General features: G+C 27.8%; 2 protein-coding genes across 6 annotated transcripts in view; one reads left to right on the top strand and one right to left on the bottom strand.

The window, feature by feature from the left end:
• Window positions 1-24578, top strand: part of LOC111033163 (AF4/FMR2 family member 4-like) — a 149363-nt gene that overhangs the window by 37875 nt on the left and 86910 nt on the right. The window lies entirely within an intron of this gene.
• LOC111033164 lies at window positions 3102-23391 on the bottom strand. 3 transcript variants are annotated; one of them, XM_022313773.1, is made up of 8 exons: window positions 23271-23386; window positions 8431-8684; window positions 5223-5386; window positions 4533-4701; window positions 4093-4348; window positions 3850-3960; window positions 3686-3788; window positions 3102-3370 (listed from the first exon to the last, which is right to left on the bottom strand). In XM_022313773.1, coding segments are annotated over exons 2-8 (924 nt in total). In that variant the 5' UTR covers window positions 8433-8684; window positions 23271-23386; the 3' UTR covers window positions 3102-3251. The 3 variants fall into 3 exon arrangements, with proteins under 3 accessions (XP_022169465.1, XP_022169466.1, XP_022169464.1); XM_022313774.1 differs by lacking the exon at window positions 8431-8684 and having other exon boundaries at window positions 23271-23391; XM_022313772.1 differs by lacking the exons at window positions 8431-8684; window positions 23271-23386 and adding an exon at window positions 7385-7515.

The raw sequence follows: 24578 nt of genomic DNA, 5'->3' as shown, positions 1-24578 counted from the left end.
GAAATAAATTAGTACCTTTATACCTAGGTAAACAAGTACAACTTCAACTATGAACCCATATTTAATGGAGTATATATTATACATTTATACTATATAGTATATACCTATATTTAACATTTTAACGCAAGACGTAGTTCACACTATGGATCCTAAAAACGGCTTATTTAATAATTCCAATATCCGCAGTCACAAGGGTGACATGTTAATATGTAATTTTCATCTGTAAGTCTAATTCCCTTTGAATTGGTGTGTCTGTAAAATATATAGAACTCATATCAATTCATATAATAAAATAATATTTTTTATTTTGTAATTTAAAAAAAATCAAATAAATACAATATTAATATGTATATATGTGTAAATTATATACAATTAAATTATATCTGAAACAGCTTCCGTTAAGTCTATAGTTATTTTGTGCATAGTATTATGAATTATGATGAACGTATACAGTATACTACAATCTACAGCTACAATAATTTATTTAAAAAAATCTAATTATCATCATATATTCTAAATTGAAACATTGCCATTATGTTAAAACGATATTATGGATATCAAAGTATTTTAAATGGCGCATAAGTGTAATATCATAAGCACATAGAAGCGTACCACATGATGACTAAATAATTGTACTCAATTTTATAGAACCATAACATTATATGGATTAAATTGGACAAAAAAGATTTATTAAACGTTGTGTATATTTTAGTTAATAATAAAATAGTTTTTATAATATAAAATATAAATAAGTACCTTAAGAGGACGTTACACTCTCGTGGTTGCATTTGTTTTACAAATTTAAAACAGCAAAAACTGTTTTAGGTAAGAACTACTCAGACTTTAGCTTAAGCTAAGCAACTAAATTTTCACACTATAAACTCTGCAACTTTATTTTTATTTTTACGGTATGAGAACTAAAAGAAAAGTATTCAAGTTTGAAAAACATAAAAACTATGAATTTTAAAACAATAAGAACTGTTTTGTACTTGTGATATCGAAAAATTAAAAACAACGTTTCACAGGTAATGTTCTATTATTTATGGTGTGAAAATTTGGTTACTTCTTGGACTACAGCCTGAGTGATTCTTGCCCGCATGAAACGGTTTTTGCTATTTTGTACACTTGTAAGACGAGGACAACATATGCGGGTTCTTAATGGTATGTTTTTAAGGGCCCTCAACATTTTCTTTTCCAGCGACTCCCAGTAAATCAAGACCTACTATACAGTAATGGAGAGGATGAATAAAAAGAATAAAATAAGAGAGTTAATAAAAATAAAAATAGCAGTAACACTGTAGCGTGAATATTTCGTGCTAAACTGTTATTCAAAATGTTCGGAAGGATTCTAGTGTATGTAATTAATATGTAATTTTTATTGTTACTTATTAATTTTACTAATGTAATAATGTCAGGATATATGTAGTTAGAATCTATGTTATCGCAAACAATACATTTCGTAATAATTAGTAAATATGTATTTTAGTTTAGTGTTTAAGTTAAATACAAATAAGTTAAGTACGTTTACCTACGGTCTACAAAGAGTATACCAAATTATTATTAGATTTAAATTAATGATATAGGAGAATTATAAACTTAGGTATAAAATGTATAGTTTCCATGCATTTCTAATTAGTTGTACGTTGTACAATAATAAATAATACAAGAAAATAACTAAATAAATGCCAAATTGTATAAGTGCAGGTTGTGTTAAGTTAAGTGTTTACTATTTTATCTTGAACTTGTGTTTATAATATAATTGGTAATGCAGTTGGTATTATCAACATGGTTTATTTTAAAATGTAGGTTGTGAATAATCTATATGAGTGATTAATTTTATTTCGATAGAATTTTTTTTTTGTATTATATTTTAATTTATGCGATGCTATTAGTAATCGATTTTTAATTCCTATATTAAGAAAGTAATTATATAGGTTACGTATTTTAGGTGTGCATTTGCAATTTATATAATAATGGTATTATACGTCTTCTGTCTTCGTATTATTATGTTAACACAATCTTAACTATAATGTTGACAATTTTCTGTTCATTATTAACCGTTAGTATATTATAGGTACTTCCTATTGAAACTCTAAAATAGGTATGCAATTTATTTCGAGACCGAATGGTTTATTAATAATTGTGCATAATATGCATAGGTACTATGTGTTCATAATCATGTTATCAGGGACCTAATGATTATGGATTCACTAACACATTTAAATAGTCGTGAGTTGGGATTGGAAATATAATTATGAAAAATAACTTGTTCAATAACAATTTGTATTTGAGGCATATTAAAATATACTTACAGTAGTATTTATGAAAACGGCTTAACTGATTGTCCAATTGGCTATGACTTTAATAATACTTTTTTTAAATGTGTTATAATGAAAATAATAATAAATTTATTTGATTTAAAAATATAAATTATTATTTAGAATTATATAGAAATAGTTAGTCTTATTAGGCAAACAAATAACGGAATATTATGTTCCGTATTAAAGACATATAGTATAATAATGCATAGTGCACACCATGCAGTGATGTCTTAGTGATGTTATTATAAACGATATGAAAATGACCTTGATAAACTATAATACCTAATCATAATATATTTAAGGCCAAACTTCTAAGTAGATAGGTTAGGATTTTAATATTTGTTTGACCGCCATGAAATATTTTACCTATAGAATAAATAAAAGTATAATTATAGTCATTTTTTAATCATATGCAATAAATAAAAACTAACGCTTAAATAATAGCCCTTATCGTATAACGTATTACCTAGTGAATTATCAATTGCTTTTAGTTTATGTTTGAAATACACATAGTAATAATTATTGTTCAATTGGTAGTAAAAATACATTTTAAATAATATTTGTATAGAAATGATTTCCCATGGCATTTATAATGTATATCATACGAGTATATGTATACACAATTATATTAAATGCATTATATTACCATACCTATTTATAACTTTAAAAGTTATAACTATGTTAAATTGTATAATATAAGGACATTTTGACAACTTTAGAAAATATGTTTGTTTTCTTGTGGATCTTTTCATTTACAAAACAAAACAACATACACACAAATAAGGATACAATTCATATTTATTTATATTTTAATTTGTATAACTATAAGCTAATGTTGATACACGGACACACAATTATTTTTATAAAAGTGTACCTATAATGTACATTCATAAATCGTAATAATTTCAATTGCTAGATACCTAAGCAATTCTACGACGACATATTATTTTCAGAAGATTCAACATTTGTTTTTTTGTCCACCACTTTATGTTTAGCTGAGCACTTTTTGAAATATGGTTGATGGTCGATAATTTTTTGACGCCAAATCTCTGTAACAGTTTTTGTAGTTTTAAATTCTAAACAAAACCATCACGATGACTAAACATTGGTTTACAAAGATGATTAATTTATTAGTATTTTTAAGGGCACTATAAAAAAGCCACTACGGTTTTAGTAGTCATGTGTAATTAGTTTGAAATTTCATCCAACTATTATTTCAAAAATAAAAATAAAGTAATTTGTCGAATTCCTCCATATAGTTTTTCTGGGTATGACAAAAAAATTGTGAAAATTATGTGGAAGTAAAAGCCTTTTAAATTTTATTCATCAAATATTTTTATTAAAATAAAAATAACTATTATTACCATGAAGCTCAATCAATGACGGTGATTCGCCTCCATAATCCTTAGGCATATATTTTAATGGTACGTGCTCTAACAAAGTTTCAAAATGACGGTGTACAATCATCTAAAATAAAAAGCAATTATTTAAAAATCTAATTTGTCGTAAATGCATTTAAATAACTCACTCTCTTTCGAATTTTTGCCTTAAGAAGAGGTTTGAACATCGCCATTATTACACTCAATATAGCTGGTGGATTTATTATGTGAATCTGAGCCACACGTTCTGGATAAGCTTTCTGCAATTATTTACACATTCATTTATATATTATTTCATATTTTTTAAATGTATTTTTAAAAACACCCGTATTGTTGTGAACCCGACATAAGCCCACACTCACATTAATTCTTATCATAGTATTACGGCTTACCCAGGCGTATAAGAAAAAACGGCGTAACAGCCCTAATGGATATCTGGCCAAATGACCTAACCGCACCGTTCTCATGTCGATGATGATCACGAGTTTTATATGATCTATTCCTTGGGCGAGATAAAGGTCGGCCAAACATGTCAAGTGCATGGCTATACCCACTGGGCTGTAATCTGATGCTGGCGTATCTTCGCGATGCATATACACTGCTAGTTTTCGGCCACCCTCCATTATCGTGGGTATCAAACCTATGAGTCTAAACAAAAAACGCAAAATATTAAATTCCACTTTGCCAATATTCATTAGAACAAGTATTTGTCTAATGTTAACTCTTGTATCGCATGCATTTGCACTTCGTCCGTTTAGCTATAAAGGTTTTACTGTATTCGATTTTCGTTCTAACGAAAACTTAAAAACGAACGTATCGAAAACAAACTTACGTTGTGTCATATGCTTTTATCATCTCCTTATTTGTCTGTGGATCTCGGTTGCTGAATACTTCCGGCAAGATAGTTTTAAGTTGAAAGTATACTGGCATGTTGTCTTTGACTCTTTCCACTTCATTTTTGTTCATAACCAGGTAATTCTCCATCCACCAATCCAATTCCACTTTAATAAAATGTTGTTCATATCATTTATTAATTATTTTACTCTATAGAAAATTTGTTAATAATTATATGCTTTTTCTTCTCAAATTTCTTCATAAATATAATTGTTGCTATTTATTTGTTTCAGGTAAGTTACACTCATATGAAATCTTATTTTCTGACACATCGGCTATCATAAATTATACGACTGTAAGTTTGTTAATTGTGTATTACATAACATATAAATATATGGTAGGTCGATATATTAATTATTATTAACTATACAGTATAAAAATAATAACCATCGCGTGGATGCGCAGCGTTTTAACTGCTTGTTAAGATTATTAGATCTTCAAAAAATATAGTCAATTAAAAAGATTTTAAAATTACAGTACATTATATTAATAGTAGACTTGCAGACCAGAATGGTCTATAAACGCAATTAAATCTGACATAACATCTAACACTGATGTAAAAATAATTACTTTGCACATCCCCTCCCTACCGAGTTATTTACTATTGGAGGCCGTTTTAATATCTCACCTCCATCCAACGTGTTTGGCAGGTTAGGCTGGTCTCGAAGCCACTGAGTTAGCTCGGAGACATCCCGGCGTATCGACTCGTCGGTCATGCCCAATAGGCGCCTGGTGGTCGCAATGTCATCGGGCAGTGGACCCTTTGGCCGTCCGTAAACGTAATCTAATGTCCTGTGTACAATATTATAATTTATAATAATATGAAATATGAATGGATATGATTGAACACAAAATCTAATTTTGTACGTGTTCTAATTATTATTCAGGTGGACGTTCTCGGTCCGTTTAAGCGTGTGAACGAGTGAATTCGATTTTACCCGTTTTATAGAGTATGTTATTTAATTTGAAACAATGTCTGCATTTTTATTATACTTTTTTAAACGTTTAAATCGGTTTCAGAACTAAAAGTAACGTTTTTATTCCTTCTAAATATTTATGTATGGACATTATATATTGTGTTATTCTCCGAACTAGTTTTTATAATATACATTCAATATATAATATTATATCAACACACATTAGATAACAGATTCCTTATGTGTTACTATTATACACCCTCCCATTTATGAATAAATCTACTTATCACTAAGTGCAAAACCTTTTTGGAACAAATGCGATATATATCATGCGTGATACCGACCGGTTGCAAAGACCACTTTCTCTCTGGGGCACATCGGTTCGATTACGAAACACTACACGTTTTGTCGGTCAACTAAACGCACGTTCTCTCCCTCAGACAAAATGAATTTACTGCAGCACTGTTATAATGCAACATCTTGTTGTATGTACCTGCCTATATTATTATCATAATTTTGTTTTAAACTTTATTATTATAATTATGTAAAAGATATTAGTGAAGGTGGGTATTAACGTATAACTGACGAACATATAATGACATATAATTCAATACTAATAAGGTGATCACTTTGTATGTTATAATTAAATATAGTTTTAGGGAATACTGTAAAATATTAGTGAGACGATTACCAAAAAGTCAACAATACATTATTATTTATTAAATACGACGATACCATATAACTAGGACTAAATTTTTGTTGGGGAGGGGGGCTGTAAGCCTCATATTTTTCCCTTATATACAGTATGGGAATTTTCCCTGCACCCACCTTACTATGTTGGTATATTTTCAAATGGCAAGAAATAAATATGAATTTACATCAATGTAAAAATATTTATACACTTAATATTTATCCAGTATTATTTACCAAACAAGCACACACACATTTTTTTATTTAATAATATGTTTATTAAAATTCTGATTATTGGAATTTTTAAATATACTTAGTAAGGGCCATATCTTCAAATATTTAGATTTACAAGTAAAAAATCTACTTAATAATTTTCAGTAATAAAGATCGGTTCTCATTTGAAAAAAAAAATATGATATCAGTTCGGAAGTATAGGACTTCAGTAGCATTTTCCAAGTTTGAGAAACAGTCTTATAAGTTATGGCATACTCATTTTTACCCAATTGTATGCCCAGTTTCTGAAATCATTTTTTGTTTGTGACTTATTACCTAATATATATGTATATTTGGGACAGCCAACCCTTCAAACCTCGCCTAATTGCGCTTTTACGTGGTACGGGTGGATTGCAAGTGGAAAATGACTAAAAAAAATGTTCCATCAATTTCCAGTAAGTTAATATTACACCACTGAAAGAAATCATGTACACAAATAATAATATATGATGAACTCTTGGGCTTGAGTGTCATTATAGAATTTCAAAATTTGAGGAATATTTCTAACGGAACCATTTCTCGTAATATCTTACGACTTTATGGCTGCTTAGGTATACTGACGTCATACCAACGTTCACCAAATACTTTCCAATAAAGTGATTTCTATTCGATAAAATAGACGAAAATGTACACACATTATGAGAACACATACGCTATATCTACAATCCACATGCATGTACGTAAATAATAATACAACAGCGTATCGGATTTAAAATAATCAGATGATGTATAATATACTATAAGGCACATTAATAGATATAAAAAAATTTATAATCATAACAAAAATATTAAACATAAATAAATTATCATCAGCTTATCATCTACACCTGCTTATCACAAATTATATTACAACAACAACATCAAATTTAATGTGTGTATGTGGGTTTGTTTGTTTAATTGATTCACTCACCTGGTCATCTTGATGTACTCGGCTCGTGCTATGTTCGCGAACTGAGTGTATTCGTATAGTTTTTTTTCACATAATTTACTATATAACCAAGGCGTTTACGGTTTCAAAAAACTGGATATTACTAAACAACTACTATTTATAAAACGTGACCATCATGTGAGGGGGGTCTCGTGGAATAGAGGGGAGTAGTGCTGGAGATCGTTGCGGCAGTCTGATTTCTATGCGAATGTATCTATATGCGTGTAATACGCCACATTAAAATGTCACGAATACACGCTTAAATTACCTTGAGACCGGTTTTACGTGGTTTGCGTGGGATAAAAAGGTCAGGGACCTTATAATCAACCTACATTGTCAAAAGCTCAATAATTACAGAAAAAGTTTGATGATAAAAGTATCCATATGCTTATTATAGTTATTAATTGTAGCCTAAGCCACGTGAAAAAGATTACTTTTCGTGGAGAGTGCGTTAGAAAATAAATTCATACGTGCTTCAAAAGGTGATAAGGCAATACTATTATATAATAAATTTAAAAAATCCTTGAACGCAAAAATACGTTAACTCATACAGAAATCCTTATTATGTTTTTTCGCCAAAAAATAAAATACGAATCTCGTGTATAATTTTCTCTTATAATCCAATAGATTTTCAAGCTTCTTGGAAATATAATAATAATTTTGGAAGTCCATTAATTAAAGTTATAACGTTTTTAATGTTCTCATAACTATAACACACGCTGCAGTACAGACATATATTTTTTTCTTTCTCGAATTATTTTGTGTGGAATTTTTTTTTAGAAAATTAATGTATAAATGACAAATATGTTTAATAAAAATACAAAAAGACTGAAGAGAATGTATAAAAAAAGTTCTATTTGTTTGCGACGTTGGTTATATATTTGTTTACGTCTTAATAAATTAGTCTACCGAATACCAAACGTTATGTATTTTAGATTTTTTACTAAACAGTTATGTTTATTTAGTGGTATATGTGTTTATAGTAAACTAAACGTGGTTTTGGTTAAAAATAATAGTTTTGTACTTACATTGAACGAATTGTCGCCAACTTACACAATTGAAAACTGGTTTGGTTGGACGTGTTGAGCGAATAAGCAGCGGTTGTATATCATTTGTTTTTGTCTCAGTAAGAATAGACACGAATTAATAAATGTAAAGCTTCGGTGTCCTCTTTACAGTTGGACACAATCGAATGAACATTGTAATCGCATGAAATGCCCAGTGGTTCATAAAAAGTAGTGCACGAGAATGTATAATGAATTTTTCCACTCTGTTTGTCCCCCTTAAATAAAACAAAATACATCAAACTGTTTTATTTTTAACCCAAGTGAGATACAACCCAGCAACAAGTATATTAACCAAATTTTAAAAACAAACGCTCAACATTTTTTTCTTATAAGAAACCTATGTAAATGTTTATATAAAAACGAACAATTTCATCGGATATGATATCATCTTAATGTAGGTAATGACTTATTTGTATGAAAAATACACTATGGTGTCAGTCGAGATCCGAGAACGTTACCTAATCAAATCGCGAATGCCATCTAGTGATAATATTATAAGAAAGTAGTTTATAGACAAACGATGTACCTTTTACAAATCGACATTATTTCAACATTCATTAGAACATTCGAGAATAGATTTGTATAACTATTACAGGTTCTATTCATTTTTAAAAATAGATTATATAAAGAACACATCTCTAATTATTATTAAAAATTGTAAATAAAATACATACATAATACCTTAAATATTAGCAATTAAAATCCAGAAGTCCTTCCTTGTTAAATCAACTAAACTACTTACTAAATCTTATTGAGTTAAAATACAAATTATACTAGGTATTTTACCTACTTCTAACTTTGTGCATTGTATTTATTTAAACATACATATTTTATATAAAACAATATATTTTTTTGAACCCCTGATCTTGCATTTAGTATAGCTGCATAATATTTACATTTAATTAATTTTGTATTGGAGTAAGAAAAAAATTCTTCGCAGAAATCAATCGACCTTAAAAAAAATTATGTATTATATACCTGTTATTAATTAATATTAAAAAGGATAAATTCTAATAACCTTAACACCAACTTTTTATAATGTATTTATTAGAAGTTAACAACTGTTAAAATCAAATATGGAAATGTTGATAAAAAATATATGTGATTTAAATTATTCTCATATACAAGTAGAATAATTATAAAGAAACTATAATTGTATAATTAATTCAATTTTAGAGGTATTGGTTTTATAATTATTATCATGCTCGTATTGGTTAACTTACCAAATATTTTTTATGGTTGAAAAGAAGCTGAACAGATTTATCCAAGCGCTTCTCTTGAATAGAAATTGAACACCAGTTATTCTTTACAGAGATTATTTTTCAAACTATCGTATATTTTTCACAGTTTCATATGATATATTGTCAAAAATATTTGTTGACATTATATATTAACATTATGTTTTTATATATTAAATATTATTATCTCGCTAAGTTTATACAAGTATAATATTTATAAAGGGAATATTGACTTTAAAGTTTAAACGGATTACAGGTTAAAAACTACCAATACCTACATAAATACATAATACCTTTTAATATTTGTTTTGTACAGCTATTATTATTTTCTAAAATTGTTTTTACGCTCTTAAATATTACAATGGTTCAAAATTCAAATTGAATATTCAAATTTTTCATATGGCAGTAATTTATAATTGAAATCAGGTGTCAGATGTACATAAATTGTACGTGTGTATTCCCAATTTAATAAGTCACTGAACTCTGTTCGAAAACAATATTTTGTTAGGGTTAAAACTTAAAACAGCCAGTATGTGTATTATTATGTGTGAGTATAATACTATATGGAAAATACGTAATGTGGTTTTTCACTCATGTCAGCTTCTGTGTTTTTTTATGAAAAATAAGCATCACCATGAAACTAAGTTTTAAAAAAAAAACCATTTTCTTATTTATCCGAGATTGCAATTTTTTAATTTAAATTGGCAACCAATATTTTATTATTTTGTATATTATTCTGAAGAATTGTCTAAGTGTTTTTTTATTTTAAAAACAACAATATATTTACAATCTGTATACATTTGATACAATAAGTAAATTTTTTAACATTATTTACAAGGCATGTGGGCGTAATAGAAGGAGGCATCCAATGACACTACTTCAATCTAAGTGTTTTATACAAAAATCTAAAATTGAACTAATATTTTATTATTTATAACTTTATAACTTTTAAACGATAAAGCATTTAAAATGTTAAGAAACAATGTAGTGGAGTAGAATTAACTTAATACATAGGTACCTAATGAACTATTAAAGTTCAATAATAGATTTTTTATACGTATAATTGGTCACCCACATCGTAATATCTACTAAGGATTAAATCACACCAGTAATCTTTTGCACAACATTTGAAAAAATTTGCATATCATTGACTAGAGCATAAGGTGCCTTCATGTAGATGGTAGAAGACACCCTAGGCCAGAAAACAGATAATAAACTATGTAAGACCTATTTTGCCATATTTCGTATGTTATACAAATTGTAATTGTAACAAAGGCGTGGCTTTCTCAGGGTAGGTTTTATCTTGTACACTGCGAGGCGAATGCTAGCTGAGAGGCATCAGTTTTAATATCATAAAATAAACATGGGGCCGGGTGGAATAAATGCAGCAATTCCACCACCCAGTCTCACAGTTGAACCAAAGAAATCGGACATGTAGAATTTATAAGCAAATTACTTATAAATTATTTTAGAAGAATCATTAAAATATTAACAGTTTAGGATAACCTGATTATCTGTATGTATGCAATTATCAAAATTGGATATGTATATTCATGTGGTTCATGTTAGTCATCACTCATCTAGTCATCTCCAACCATGATTATTCGTATACTTACAAGGTTTCGTAGTCATTTATAATTATTTGATATTTCATACAATTTGATTTTAAAACAATGTTATCACTTGCACAATCAGATCGTGTACAAAATTTACTGTTACGCGTTATTGAATTTATTACCTGCGTCGTGGCATAATAAGTATCGTCATCGCGATGTTATTCATTGTGTTGATATTGTTTTGTATCCATGCACATTTAATTGATTTTCTTATAGTAAAATATATTTCATGCCGGTAACTGCAAGTTATAAGTACGTGAACGTACTTTATACAGCCATTAGACACATTCGTAAAAAAAAATGTTGTATCACTATGGCATTATTTTACACTCGTTTCGGTTACATTATCGTTTATGTCGGAAATTGATGACCAAAAAAAACCCCAAAATCGCAGTCTTAAAAATTCATGCGTAATACCTATCATAACACAATAATCGGGTTTCGTGTATAGGAAAGTGTGCAGCCCGTTGACCTGTAAACGGCAGCTTTAAGTCGAATTAAAGTCGGTTTAAGTCTGCAGGATTACACTTATTACGTTATCATGTCCACCCGAATCGCCGGCAATGGTTAGGTCGCATCATACAATATCGGCGGTAGCGGGCTCATACGATATAATATTAAAGACGCGCCTTAATTGTACGGCCCACGGCAACGTAAATGCTCGTGTGAAATGTTGTCGAAAACATCGATTGTCCCGGGGGTCACGTTACCAGCTGAAGGCTGTACAAATAATATATCCGGACGGCGCGAATCTTCCGAGTGAAAGGTGGAATCTTAAAAGTTGTCGGCCATAATTCGCCGCCGCGAAATAGAAAGCTACCGCCACTGCGTTTTCGACCATCCCATACGGTTTTTTTTCTACGCATCCGGTAAAACTACATTATTATTATTCGCTCAGACGTCCGTTCCCAAAGTCGCGTTAAACGTGTTGAACGAATTCGGTGGAAAACCGTGCGGCGCGGCGTGCGGATTTGACGAGAGACGAGAATGATGTCGGACCAGACGGCGGAGACAAGAGATGTATGTGTGAGCGACCCTACTAAATATCTGTTGTTCTTGCGCTGTCAATAATATAATATAATTGTATAGGTATTTGATGAACATAAATTTATCATCATTTACATTACATATTTTATTTGTACCACCGCGTCCGAATAATCCAACTGTTCGTGGATTGCAAAAACCATATTATGTCATATGCTTTCCATTCAAAATTATGAGAATTTGCAACCTATTTTTTTACTTAAACCCGTATACAATGTACAAGTTTAATGCTTAAAAGTTCAGCACTAGATAGATGAGAGTTTTTTTAGAGTTACACACCAAAAACCAAAATCAATTTTGTCAAAAACCGATTTTGCTTGAAAAATTCCGTATTTTCTTAATTTTTTTTTTATTGTTCCCGGTGTTATTGAAAACTACTGGGGATTATAAATTTTGACCACCCTAATGCACTAGTTAGGATCACTTTTCAATCAGAAAAGATACTAAAATTGAAAATAGAAGCATTATTTTAACTAATTATCGTGTACACAGACACAAAAAAAACACACCATTGTAAAATCAACACATTCGTCGCTTCGCTCAGAATCTAAAATATTAATGTATAATATGTTGAACAGTGTGAACCGTGAATAAGTTTATGGTTTAAATATTAACTTATAACTACAAATGTAGTATTCTATAGTTGATAAAAATAATATATATATATATATAGGTACGTATAGATGTGATGTGTTTGGTGAAATTTAGTCCAATCTACCATATTATTAATAGAAAAATAAATCATTAATATGAATACATCATAAAATATCCTTAGATATAGAAGCGTATATACTATTTCCGCTCAGAATTGTTTTTTGCATGCAGTGGTTTATCATTAAATTCAAATTTTAAAATATCAATTACAGTGACCAAGTACTCAGTACTTAATAATGAAGGGCACTTAAAATCTGCTATACAGCAGAGCGACTTCCCCGGGTTTTTTTTTAAATTTAAATTATCATAATTATTACAAACCATGAGGTACTTATTATTATTTTACTAAAAAATTATTCAAGTAACCAACATTTAATTTTATCAATTATTAATCGACAATCATTGTTTCAATTTCTTCAACGTTTCTCCATGATTTATTGAGAATATTTTAATTGACCATGAATTCATGAATGATCATATTATATTCATATGATAGTAACAGCAGTAATTTAAACTTATTTAGACTTTTAGAGTGAATGAAATATTAAATTTCACAGAATTCTTCAATGATAATATTTGTTATGAAACAGTGATCTTATTAATATTATTCATTTTCTTCATAATGCAAAATCAAAGTAGATACCTACAATTATTTTTTATTTATTAATGTTAAATGTTAAGTACAAAAATTCAATTATTGTTTAAATAATTTTCGTAGACATTTTTACTCAGTATTACTACATTTAAATTACATTTGTTTTGTATTTAATTATTTAATAATTCTTATTTCTGATTATCATATTTTGACAATACACGCATATAGTTTAAAAACAAGTATATTAGGAAACCATAGTCTAGAATCTAGATTGGTTATATAGATATTAACTGTGCTGATTTATTAGGAGAGGCTCGGAGGGTTTAGTATTTTTAAAAAAAAGTTATTTATACTTTATACTCTAGTTATAGATAAAAATAACTAAATAAATAATTTATTGAATTTTGTGACTTCACCATTTGACTTAATGTAAATAAATATAGTTCATTGTTTATTATTTATATGCTGTATCCTGTATACCCCCGTATTACGTTGGGAAACTAGTACACGGGAACTATACTGCATGTATTATATATTATGTAGGTACCTTCTATCTAGTTGTACCTATACGTCTTGTGTCAGACGTCAGTTAGGTATAACTATATCTGTAGGTGAAAATAAAGTCGCGGTTTCCTCGAATAGCTTAACGTTAACAGCTACATTTTTCCCATCGCGTTTCACTGACGTTTTTACTTTTCTTCTTTGCGGACGTGGGAGAAGATACCCACTTGAATATTATACCGAATGTACCGAATACCTATACCACACACGCCGTGAACATTTAAGGCACAAGTCGTATCGTTTTGATAACGATTCATGACCATCGTTCCTTCCGTGGTTGGTCGTGCAGGGTGTGTAAAATGATCTTTAGTGGTTTTTTTTGACTGCACGAAGCACATTATTGATACCGCAGCACTGCAGTGTGAACTAGGAATGTATTGTAATGAGATTGAAACGTACACTGTGAACGAGATTGAGATCACGTACGGTGATATAATAATACGATCAGAGAATGTTTATTGAACACCGCTGAGTATTATTTATTCATTTTATGTGTTATATTGGTAGATATTGTGTTCGCACTAATGAATTCGAACCAAAAAATGTATACTCGGTAAAGTAGGTATGAGTATATTAATCAAGAGTTCCGACCTTGTCGTAGCAGTAGTGACGTTTGATTCTTAATTGTTTTGAGTTATATTGATGGTTGATCGATAAATGTATGTCGTGTTCGTTTAACAGCCGTTTAAAAAGTTATAGCTGTTTACTTTATACATTATACTGCAGTGTAATAGGCATCATCCCTCCTATCGTTAAAAACTTAATCCTGCCTCGTTTATCCTATATTAATTGATAATCAATTTCGATTAGTGTATAATGCTTATTAAGGCTCAAAATGCCCATGTTATATTTATGTCATTATCAACGATAAAAAAAAATTGAGCTTAATGCTATGGTGAGCGTGTTAAAATGAGAAAATAATATACTTCCTTGGAGCAAAAATGTATCAACAACATATTTTAAAGGAAAGATTATGAGTTCCAAGTTAAAAACATTTTAGTTACTATTTTGATGAATATTGGTTTTGTGTACAGTATTATCAAATAGAAAATATGTTAAATGCAAGTAAACATCATATTTTTATACTAACATATTTTAATGTTTACGCGATGTGCTTAAGATTGTTTTAAAAATGATTGATAAAAATAATTTTTTGCCAAGTTCTCGCGGTAAATATATAACACTGTTTTCTGGTAGTATAACATATGGTAAATAGACGATATATGTTCTTTACAAGTTCACGGTCGTCCTTGTTAGTTTTTAACTGGTTCAACGAATAATTAAATTACTGTATCGGGTTTGGCCACCACTGGGCGGCCTAAATATCCCCACTATATACATGCAATATGCCCGACATTGACCCGATGGACTCTCCGAACTCTGAAGTATTGTTAAAATATAAATACAAACTACAATATATCGAATATGTATATTTTATAATTTATATATATATATATATATTATGATATATGTATTACATAGTGGTATATATTATATAATATACATATTACATGTAAGCTGGCCACTGTAAGTGCTTGTAATGTGTGCCGAGTTGATGACTTGGCGAACAGTTCTGGTTTTGGGGTCATCATCTCCTCCAAGACCAATCGGCCAAACACATACTCAGCCGAAGCTTATGCGTTTTGGTCAATGCTTATCAGTTATCACCATATTACCCAAATGTGTTCTCTATGTCAGATATAATACATGACTGTTGAACTGTCAACCAATAGGGCCTATATTGTTCATTAATTTCATAATATTTTAAAAAAAATTAATCCTTTAATTTGTTCAAGCTTTATTTTTATTAGATTTTCACGCCACACAAAGGCACAGAGTACTAAATAAAGACGAATAAAATAGTACAGAAATTATAAAATACCTATATATCAGCATTAAGTATTATTATAACAAAAAAAGTACGACCTAGGAGGATGCGTATAGTCATAATTAGTATGATACTGGTAGTATAATACTTAGTATTAAGCAAAATATTTAAACAATAGTAATTCACAAATCACAAATAACAATAAAAGTTAATTAACATAATATTAAAATGAGCATCAATGTTTGTTATAAGTTGGCCGTTATGATCACAACAATATGAATATAAATATAATAATATTAGACATTCTATTTGAAATTTACAAGATGTCAAATATAAGTACCCAATAGTATAGTATAAATGTATAATCTGTGTATAATCAATAATATATTATTTTCTCATTCAAACTTAAATCTATATAACGATATAATTCAATCTATTTTAAATTAAAATAAATACAAATCAACTTTGCTTATAAATTTATAACACACTCAGTCATTCAATATAATTTAAATTCAATTTTGAATATTGGATAATTGTATTTATTGTTAAATATTTGAGCTTTGAAGGAATTGATAATTTCTAAACTTGTGTCTATAATATATCATTAGTATTTGAGTATGTTTAATGTCCATATTGTATGTGTGTGTACCTACTTAAGTACTTCACCAACATCTTCTTTTATAACCTAAGTGTCTATATTATGTTGTAATATTAGGTGAGTTTGTACTATCGTATTTTTGCTATGTGTAGTGCATTAATTAAACTATTAATTTTATTTTATTATATTTATCTAAAAACTAAAACACGCCATTAAATTAATAACTTTTAATATTTCAGATTATACTACCTACCCAATATTATTTTATGTGAATTCAAAGACGTGCTTTAGTGTCCTGATTGCTATAAAAACAATTGTGTTTATGAACACTATTGGATATTATTTTGATTATTGTTACAGCTTTCAAACGTTATTTCTACACGTATACCAACGTATAAAAGTTTTAGAAGTTTCGCCATAATATTGAAACTTAATGACATTTTTTTTGTTATATGCCTTAGATGCTGCAATCTCATACATATTATTTTACCTAGTAAATATTATTTAATCATTTAAAAATAAAAATTTCAACCTATTTAATACATTATGTAAATCTATATAAAAGTATAGATAGGTATACAAGGTGATCTATTTAAGTGTCTACATCCAATATTTCAAAAAGTAACTCTTTTGAAAAAATTTTATTTTTTTATAATTTTTTTGCCATTGCAAATGTAAAACAACATTTTAGAAAAAATAAAATTTTATTCTTAATTTAATTTTCATTGTGATCAAGAGTAATTAATTAGTTATAACTTATGAGTATTTAAACTTTAGATGAGTATAGTAGTGTCCTTGTAGAGTAACTACAAGCCTTGTGTAACTCTACTCTTATTTCAAAGATTATAACATTTAGAACTATAAACACTGTTGTTTTGCTATGGCGAAAAATTGAATTAAAAAATATATTCCATAAAAGTTAAATTATTTCAAAAGAATGAGTGTAGACAATTATATGGATTCCTTGTATAAATATAAATAGTACATTTAAATGAAATAATATGACAAACTGGATACAGAAAACTGATGCGTTGGCAAACTTGTAGCGATTTTCTCAAAATAGGGATTATAATAATAATATGTAATACATGTATTATACATTTGTATCATAATTGTGATTAATTTTTTAAATAATTGAAAAATGATTCAAGTTTTATTTCAATTTGTCGGTCGTTGCCTGCTGTCATTTTTGAAACTCAAAAACAAGATTGTGAAAATCAAAAAATTGATTTCTTCAATGTACTCGCAAATCTATCCAATGAGGTTTTTGTAAAAAAACAAGAAAATGTTTTTTTTAACATTATTGTATGCAAAACCCATTATATTCCTTCTTCTCTCTGAATTTAAAAATTTAATTTAATTTAATTTATTGTTTATTGTTATCAAAATATTTTATAAGTTTTTTATTTATGTTTCAGGTAAGTGTTTCATGCTGTTAAATAACATCTTGCATTATACATTAATGCAATGATATACGTACCAAAATAATAAATATATGCAAAAGAGATAATGGTATGTAATAGTGTAATACATTTATTGTTTATTAGTATTCATTTATATGATATGTAGTCAAGTTATCGATTTATATTTTATTTGAAATAATAATAATAATGCTGATAAGAGCTAGTTATTAAATAGGTGTGATTATATAATATATTATAATGTATTTACATTAATTTAGTAAGTAATAACGAGTGATGGTATAACATTAATGTAAATTGTAAAACCATTAGCATCAACTAAATTTAATTGGATTCGTGTTCATTTTTAAATCAGGTTATATACTTTCGTTGAGATATTAGGCATTTTTATTACAGATAGGTGCTATAGAATTTGAATTACTATGAACTTAATTTGAACTATAATTCCTTAATCCTTATTATCGATATAGAGCACTTAAGTTTTTCATTGTTTAATCTTATAATTTTGATAATTACTATTAGTCTATCAATAAAATAATTTATAAACAAATATGTAGTAAATAATACTTTAATACACATAAAATATTTTTAGTATACGTTGTAATAGTGGAGTAAATTAGCATACGGTCAATAGACAGAGAGAGGATGCAAGAGAGGGAGGTATATATATATATAGGTATGTAGTAAATTATTTCAATTTAAAAACGTATTCATGCGTTTCAAAATAATTAACCACAGAATGTTACTTCATTTATTTAAAAACGACGTAATTTATTTTTATTTTATTATGGTTTATTTTTGTATAATCTAGCTTAGACTTATTGTCTTTTTAAATAATACGAGGAGCGTACTACATTTTTCAATTTAATCAACCAGGTTTTATCTAATTTTATTAGCATAAAAGCTTGATTAATATAATATATTATTTTGATTATTTACCAGTATTTATTTACCTGCTATTATTATTTATGGAAATTTACATCCACGTAATTTTCATAAAATCGTTGTAATTAATTTTCAAGATATTGATCAAATACCAATAATATTAAATATTAATAATAAACACCCCTCATAAGTCATAACATCAATATTCATCATTTCTATTAATTGTATTATTTGACATTAGTCATTATTATTTACTGGGTAAAACAGAAGTGTGTGCGCTGTTTGGTGTTTTCGATTTTGTTAATATTTTTATTAGTTATAAATTCGGTTAAATAAATATTATAAACGAGGTCGTTGCGGTTTACAAAGCAGGGACGTCTCAAAAGCTGACATTCGATACAAAACGGCATATTATGACCATTAAAATATTTCCACGACACTCTGCAGTTGTAAAAGTCACAAACTCGAATTCCTATTAAACATATTATTATTATTATTATTATTATTATTATTATTACTAGCCGGGTCACACGACGATAAAACCGCATTAATAAGATAACAGTAAAGTAAAAATATGTATACATTCGTACGTATGCGTATATAATATAATGAACGTGTGTGCGAGTGTCCGTCGTCCTTGGGTTAGACGTGTTGTAGGTCGCGCACGCCTGTGCGATAGGTGCGCCCGATGGCGGCAACGCGCCGGTCATAATAAATATATCTATATATATATATATATATAATACATGTGTATAATATGTGTGTGTATATGTATACACACAACATGTATATTGAATATATATAGATATATAACCACACGGAGAACGACGCCACGGGCAATGTCTTCTTGATTGGAAAACTTTGTCTGGAATTGGAATTTATGAAGATGGTCGTATAGATTTATTAGTTCACTAAGTTTTGAGTCATCGGATCTAATTTGTTTTGTCCTCTATACCCAAGTCGACATAGTATATATGTTTATTGTATAGGTATCTGTATAGGTATATTTGTACACGAACAGTGTATTATATATGTTTATATAATATAATCAGATGGTGTGGACCCAATGTCCTAATGGAAATGTGCGACATGTTGCGATACGCACAGAGATAGGTGTATGCCACGTATTACACATTTAATAATATTGGTCCTGCAGTGTATATAATACGATGGCTCTGGACACGTTTTTTTATTCTGATATATAGGACAGCATAGGTACCTATTTGTTTTTCGTACTACGCCCAAATATCCTGAACGATTGTCATTCTACGTGACATAGATCAAATATGTTTAACCTATTGCCTATAATAACATCTCATTGATGGTTATATAATAACTAATAATATGTAATATAGTGCATCGAAACGTAATTATATTTTCCGACCTATAAATTATAATGCAACATTTAATTGAATTATCTTTGACGAAAACAATAAATTTATTTTTATGTATATTACACTGTTTCTTTCATAGTTTAGCAGTTCGAACTGTTTGATGTTGATATTGAACGTTTTGACTCATAAATAATTGTAATAATAATAATAATATAATGTATACATTTAATGCTTTTATTTATTGTTTTATTCTCGATAACTCATAATTGTGATTTTGTTTCATCTTATCATCAATTATATAAAAACAATGAAAAACATGAGAAAGTAATTATTGAAAAATATCTATTATGTATCGTTGAATTTCTCATTATATTTTTATAGTTAAATTCCTTTACAGGTAGCCAAAAATGTTCTAGGTTCTTATTTTTCTGATATAATTTATAAAATCACATACGCAACTATAAAACTATATTACTATGTGCATCGAGCCCTACACTACAAAAATATAGCAAGTCTAAATTTTTTTTAAATATTATATCAGTTCGCAATCACATTTCTTTCGTAAAATTATCTAAACAGAATAATATTGTCTGTATAACATGCTGCTTTATCATTTAGTTGTATCATGGCATTATATTTTATTATTTGTATATTATAAAAGTATAAACCATACGTATACTACATATAATAACAGTGACGTTAAGTAATATCGCTCTTATACATCAATATTTATCATTGTTCGACGATAATATTGTATTTACCTCATTCTGTGCAATATAAAAGTGATTTCCTCGATTCGGCAACCTAAAGGCATTTAAGCGCAAATTACAGTCGAGAAGGCGTGACCACATCTCGCCATACACAGGAGGTCTGGTTACGTTGCCAGTTTTTTGTTTTATTTTAATTTTTTTTAGGTCAGTAGGATACTATACATATTAAAAATAATTCGTATTTTATTTGACACACACAGAAACAAGTCGGTATATAATATGTTACACATACATCGTTTCCTATTTTAATCCACAATATAATATGTAAGCATAATACTTGTATAATATAAAAGTCGATTTAGCACTCTATACCCAGATTTCCATAGCCATTATGTTTTTAAAACGATGATTAAACATAATATAAACTAGTTAAATTAGTAGATTTATTGTAGTTGAATTTTAGATTTCTATAATTAACATAAAAAAATATTTATAAATAACACTAAAAGCTCTTTCAATACGACATAATATGTAGATATTTTTAACGCATCATTCGTATTTCGTATATTATTATAATTAACGCATGCATTTCAATTAAAATAAAGAATACCTTCATACATCGTAAAATATTTAAGTTCGATGTATAATGTGCTAATAGTATTTTAATAAAAACCTACACAAATTTTCTTGTCAAATGTATTTTATGTGATCTAAATAAGATTATATTTATAGGTAAATGCAATTAAATCCACTGTTATAATAAATTTCATAATAATGATGAGGTAAAATCAGTAACTTAAATACTAATTGTATCTTATTAGTTATTACCAGCTAATTGTACGTTTAATACCACCTACATGCATTTTACAACTAGGTACCCTATGACTTATTATTATAAATAAGGGTTGGCAATCAGTTGTTAAGTTTTTTATATTACTAAGACAGATAGTAAACAATAAAGTTGAAACCATTTTGCGACTTGTATAAGAAAGTATTAAGACCATGTTAATGCTGCGGAACTTTTACACTATACCTCACACAACGTACATATTATATAATTACTTAAGTAGTTAAGTATTTACTATGTATATTAATATGCAATTCAAGTATTATTTGTTGAATTAAAAATCAATGAACATTTCTAATTTTTCTACAACAAATAAAAAATGAAATGCCCAACTCGCGGGTACTTAAAAAATGTTTCAATGTTATCGATAACTTTGAGGAGTTGGCTGTAAAAAAAGTTATACTTTTCACTTATGCTTCCTTTTTTTAATCCTATAAAATTTAATGTTGGTAATCAATGTGTGCAAATTTTGTAATGCATATTCAATTAATCGAAAATACATAGAATATTGATTGTACTCTGGGTCAATAAGCTTAATTTATGTTTTTAATGTAATAATTCTGTTAATAACATTATGCAATAATTAATATTTTTGTAATTTAATTATTATTTAGAAAGACTTATATTGGAACATGCTTCAGCTTTAATTAAAATTGTGTATCATTGAAATATTGAAATATGGTCCAAATTTTTAGAAGAATCTATACCATGCATTATTCGATACAATATTTAATAACCTTACATGGGAAAACTTCAAAGATTAATTATATTTGTTTTCCCCTCTTATTTAATTGTTATATAATAAAATAATGTTTTTATGCCATCAGTAAATGAATTTCACTCAAAATACTATTATTATACAATACGATAAATAATAATTTCTACATTAAAATGAGTATATATTTTCAACATACCTACCAAAATGACTTATTCGTAAGTTTTCTTACGAAATCATTTAAACAATTATCTTATAATACAGGTTATTTTATTGTGTGAAATTAAGTTGGTAATGTAATTATTTAAATAGTAATAAAACAAATGCTCATTAATAAAAACAAATTAAATATAGGCAGGTAACTTAAATAATTTAATTATTAAGTTAATTAATTACTTATATGTAGCTAATATATCAAAAAATGCATTTAACATCGTTTCATTTTTGTGGACTATAATTGATAATATTAATTTAAATCGATTTGTATGAATAAACTTATAAAATATATCTTGTGTTAATAATTACTCTATAGGTACTTACATAAATTATCTACGAAAATTCAACATAAGTACCACATTGCAAATTTATTTAACTAATAATTAATTACTTTCAGACTATGTTATATAGTTTAAAGTTTTTACTTTTTAGTTAAGTCTAACTTGGCATGTTTAATTAATAATTTCCTAAACATGTGCATGTTTAACTTCTTCAACTTTATAACTTTTTGAGATAATAATTTGAAATGTTGTACTTACATTTTCAACGCAGAAATCAATGCACTATATCATAAACGGACCATAACACGAACACTGAGTAGCTATAATCAGCTGATGGCTTCGTCGTGCTATCGTAGTAAAGGCATTCCCAGAAATAATCAAGTTGTACAAAGTGTTTATGAAGGGCATTAGGTGCGAGACTTCAAACTAAATGGCAATTAGGTGCTGAAAATAGTGGTTTTTAAAGTCCATCTTTTTTTCGAGAGTTTGTATTATAGTATTGTTTATTTATAATGCTTATAACAACGACTGGTTCTAAATGCGCAATTATATTTTTTCATTAATATAACGTACTGTATTACCTTGGAATATGGCAATCGCTAATGGAAGGCATTAAGGCAATTGTATTGTGTTGTCTTTTACGTGTCTTAAATTATAAAGCTATACATATATAGACGTGTAATACTATTTTTAGTAATAATTTCGTAAAGGACTGTATAATGTGTAGTAATTAAATAGTATATGTATTTAATGAGAATAATAATTCATGAAATAATAAATACCGAAAACATAGATACTTAAAATTATTTCCATCAATAGTGATCATAACCAATGATTTTGCAATATTTTTTTATTTATTTCAAATAAATAACACAAAACATTTTTTATTCTTAATGGTATTTTTAATTTGTTCGATATAATATATTTATAATATTTCATTCATTTTGTCGTACCTATATGTTATTTAACTGTTAAATGTATAGATATACGAAGGGAGTAGTCAACAGTGGAAGACTTATAAATATGATGTAGTTATTCAGAAATTTTAAGCCTCGGTATAGCCATTACAAAGGTACCAATTTTTTTTATATATCTAGTACTTTTTTTTATTAGCCTTTATAAAAATTTAGCTCAACAATTAAAGTGTTTTACAGATATCTAATACTTAAATAGTTTAATTCTGATTTTTGAAATTTTTATAAATTATAAGAATACCTACATTATATTATAAAAAATGTTTAAAAAAAAAAAATGTTACTACTGCATTTATAAAGGCTTGGGTGCATGACAACATATGACTATTTCATGGAGGTTTTATTTGGATACTACAAATCTGTAGAATACTTAAATATACACTTCATTATGTACAACTACAATAAATTCTAAATAACTTTCGTAGAAGCGCCCTAGCACAATAAATATATGATTAATAATGTGCCATTGTGAGTAGAGCAATAGTATATAATGTATATATATATTATTTTACATATAATTATTAAAAAAAAAAACATATTCAATAAAAAAATTGTCAGTGATTTGAGCCCTTAATGGCTAAATATAATTTAA

This window comes from Myzus persicae, unplaced genomic scaffold (assembly GCF_001856785.1).
Source record: "Myzus persicae strain clone G006 unplaced genomic scaffold, MPER_G0061.0, whole genome shotgun sequence".
Lineage (NCBI taxonomy): Eukaryota > Metazoa > Arthropoda > Insecta > Hemiptera > Aphididae > Myzus > Myzus persicae.
The sequence above is the reverse complement of the archived record's forward strand: the minus strand, read 5'-3'. Positions and strand labels throughout refer to the sequence as shown.

Excerpts from the sequence above, each read along its gene's own strand:
- LOC111033164 (XM_022313772.1), bottom strand. Across the intron at positions 3,961-4,092 it reads GTTTTTTCTTATACGCCTGG|AAAGCTTATCCAGAACGTGT; the intron begins GTAAGCCGTAAT and ends AAATAATTGCAG. Across the intron at positions 3,371-3,685 it reads GTCATTGATTGAGCTTCATG|AGATTTGGCGTCAAAAAATT; the intron begins GTAATAATAGTT and ends AAACTGTTACAG.